Raw genomic sequence first — 523 nt, 5'->3', positions numbered from 1 at the left:
GTTTCTGCTTTAACAACTGAAATACACAGCTTACTTGAATAGTTGATAGTTTTGAACTTTACCTACATTCAAACCCTTGTGGCACCCGTTGGCAGTGGGCGCTGGGAGGGCACGGCCTGAGTTCACACCACTGAACTTCTTCGCAGGCTCTCCCAGCTGTGTGTGCAGGGCAGGCGCAGGAGAAGTCATCCCACAGGGCCGAGCAGGTGCCTCCATTGCGGCAGGGATTGGGCTGAGCAGAAAAGAAACCAACGGCTTGCGTAAGCACTAAAACTCAATGTGAAACATGAAAAGTTAAAGCATGCATCTATTGTTTTAAAATACCAATTTCTCTACATCCTTAGCTTGTGAACTCTAATACACACTGTTAATTATATAGACTCCAGCTGACTACTACCATCACCAGCTGTCTCCTAAAGGAGCAGCTGGGAAGTGAGTGATAGAGAAAGGAGACAAAAAATATGCTAAACTGGGGGGCTTGGCCTTAGAAAGACTTACATGCATTGTTCTTCCAACCACACCT

At 46.3% G+C, this 523-nt stretch overlaps 1 protein-coding gene across 3 annotated transcripts in view; it reads right to left on the bottom strand.

Moving 5' to 3' along the window:
- The window catches only part of Crb1 (crumbs 1, cell polarity complex component), a 152,670-nt gene that overhangs the window by 58,935 nt on the left and 93,212 nt on the right, over positions 1–523 (bottom strand). For 2 of the 3 annotated variants that reach the window (XM_004625305.2, XM_004625306.2), the window contains one exon: positions 67–232. The exons of the other annotated variant lie outside the window; for it this stretch is intronic. In XM_004625305.2, coding sequence (XP_004625362.1) covers positions 67–232 — 166 coding nt within the window. The remainder of the gene's footprint in view (positions 1–66; positions 233–523) is intronic. 3 annotated transcript variants of the gene reach the window in all.

The sequence above is a fragment of the Octodon degus genome, unplaced genomic scaffold, assembly GCF_000260255.1.
Source record: "Octodon degus isolate 3935 unplaced genomic scaffold, OctDeg1.0 scaffold00009, whole genome shotgun sequence".
In the NCBI taxonomy this organism is placed as follows: Eukaryota; Metazoa; Chordata; class Mammalia; order Rodentia; family Octodontidae; genus Octodon; species Octodon degus.
This window is presented reverse-complemented; position numbering and strand designations above follow the sequence as displayed.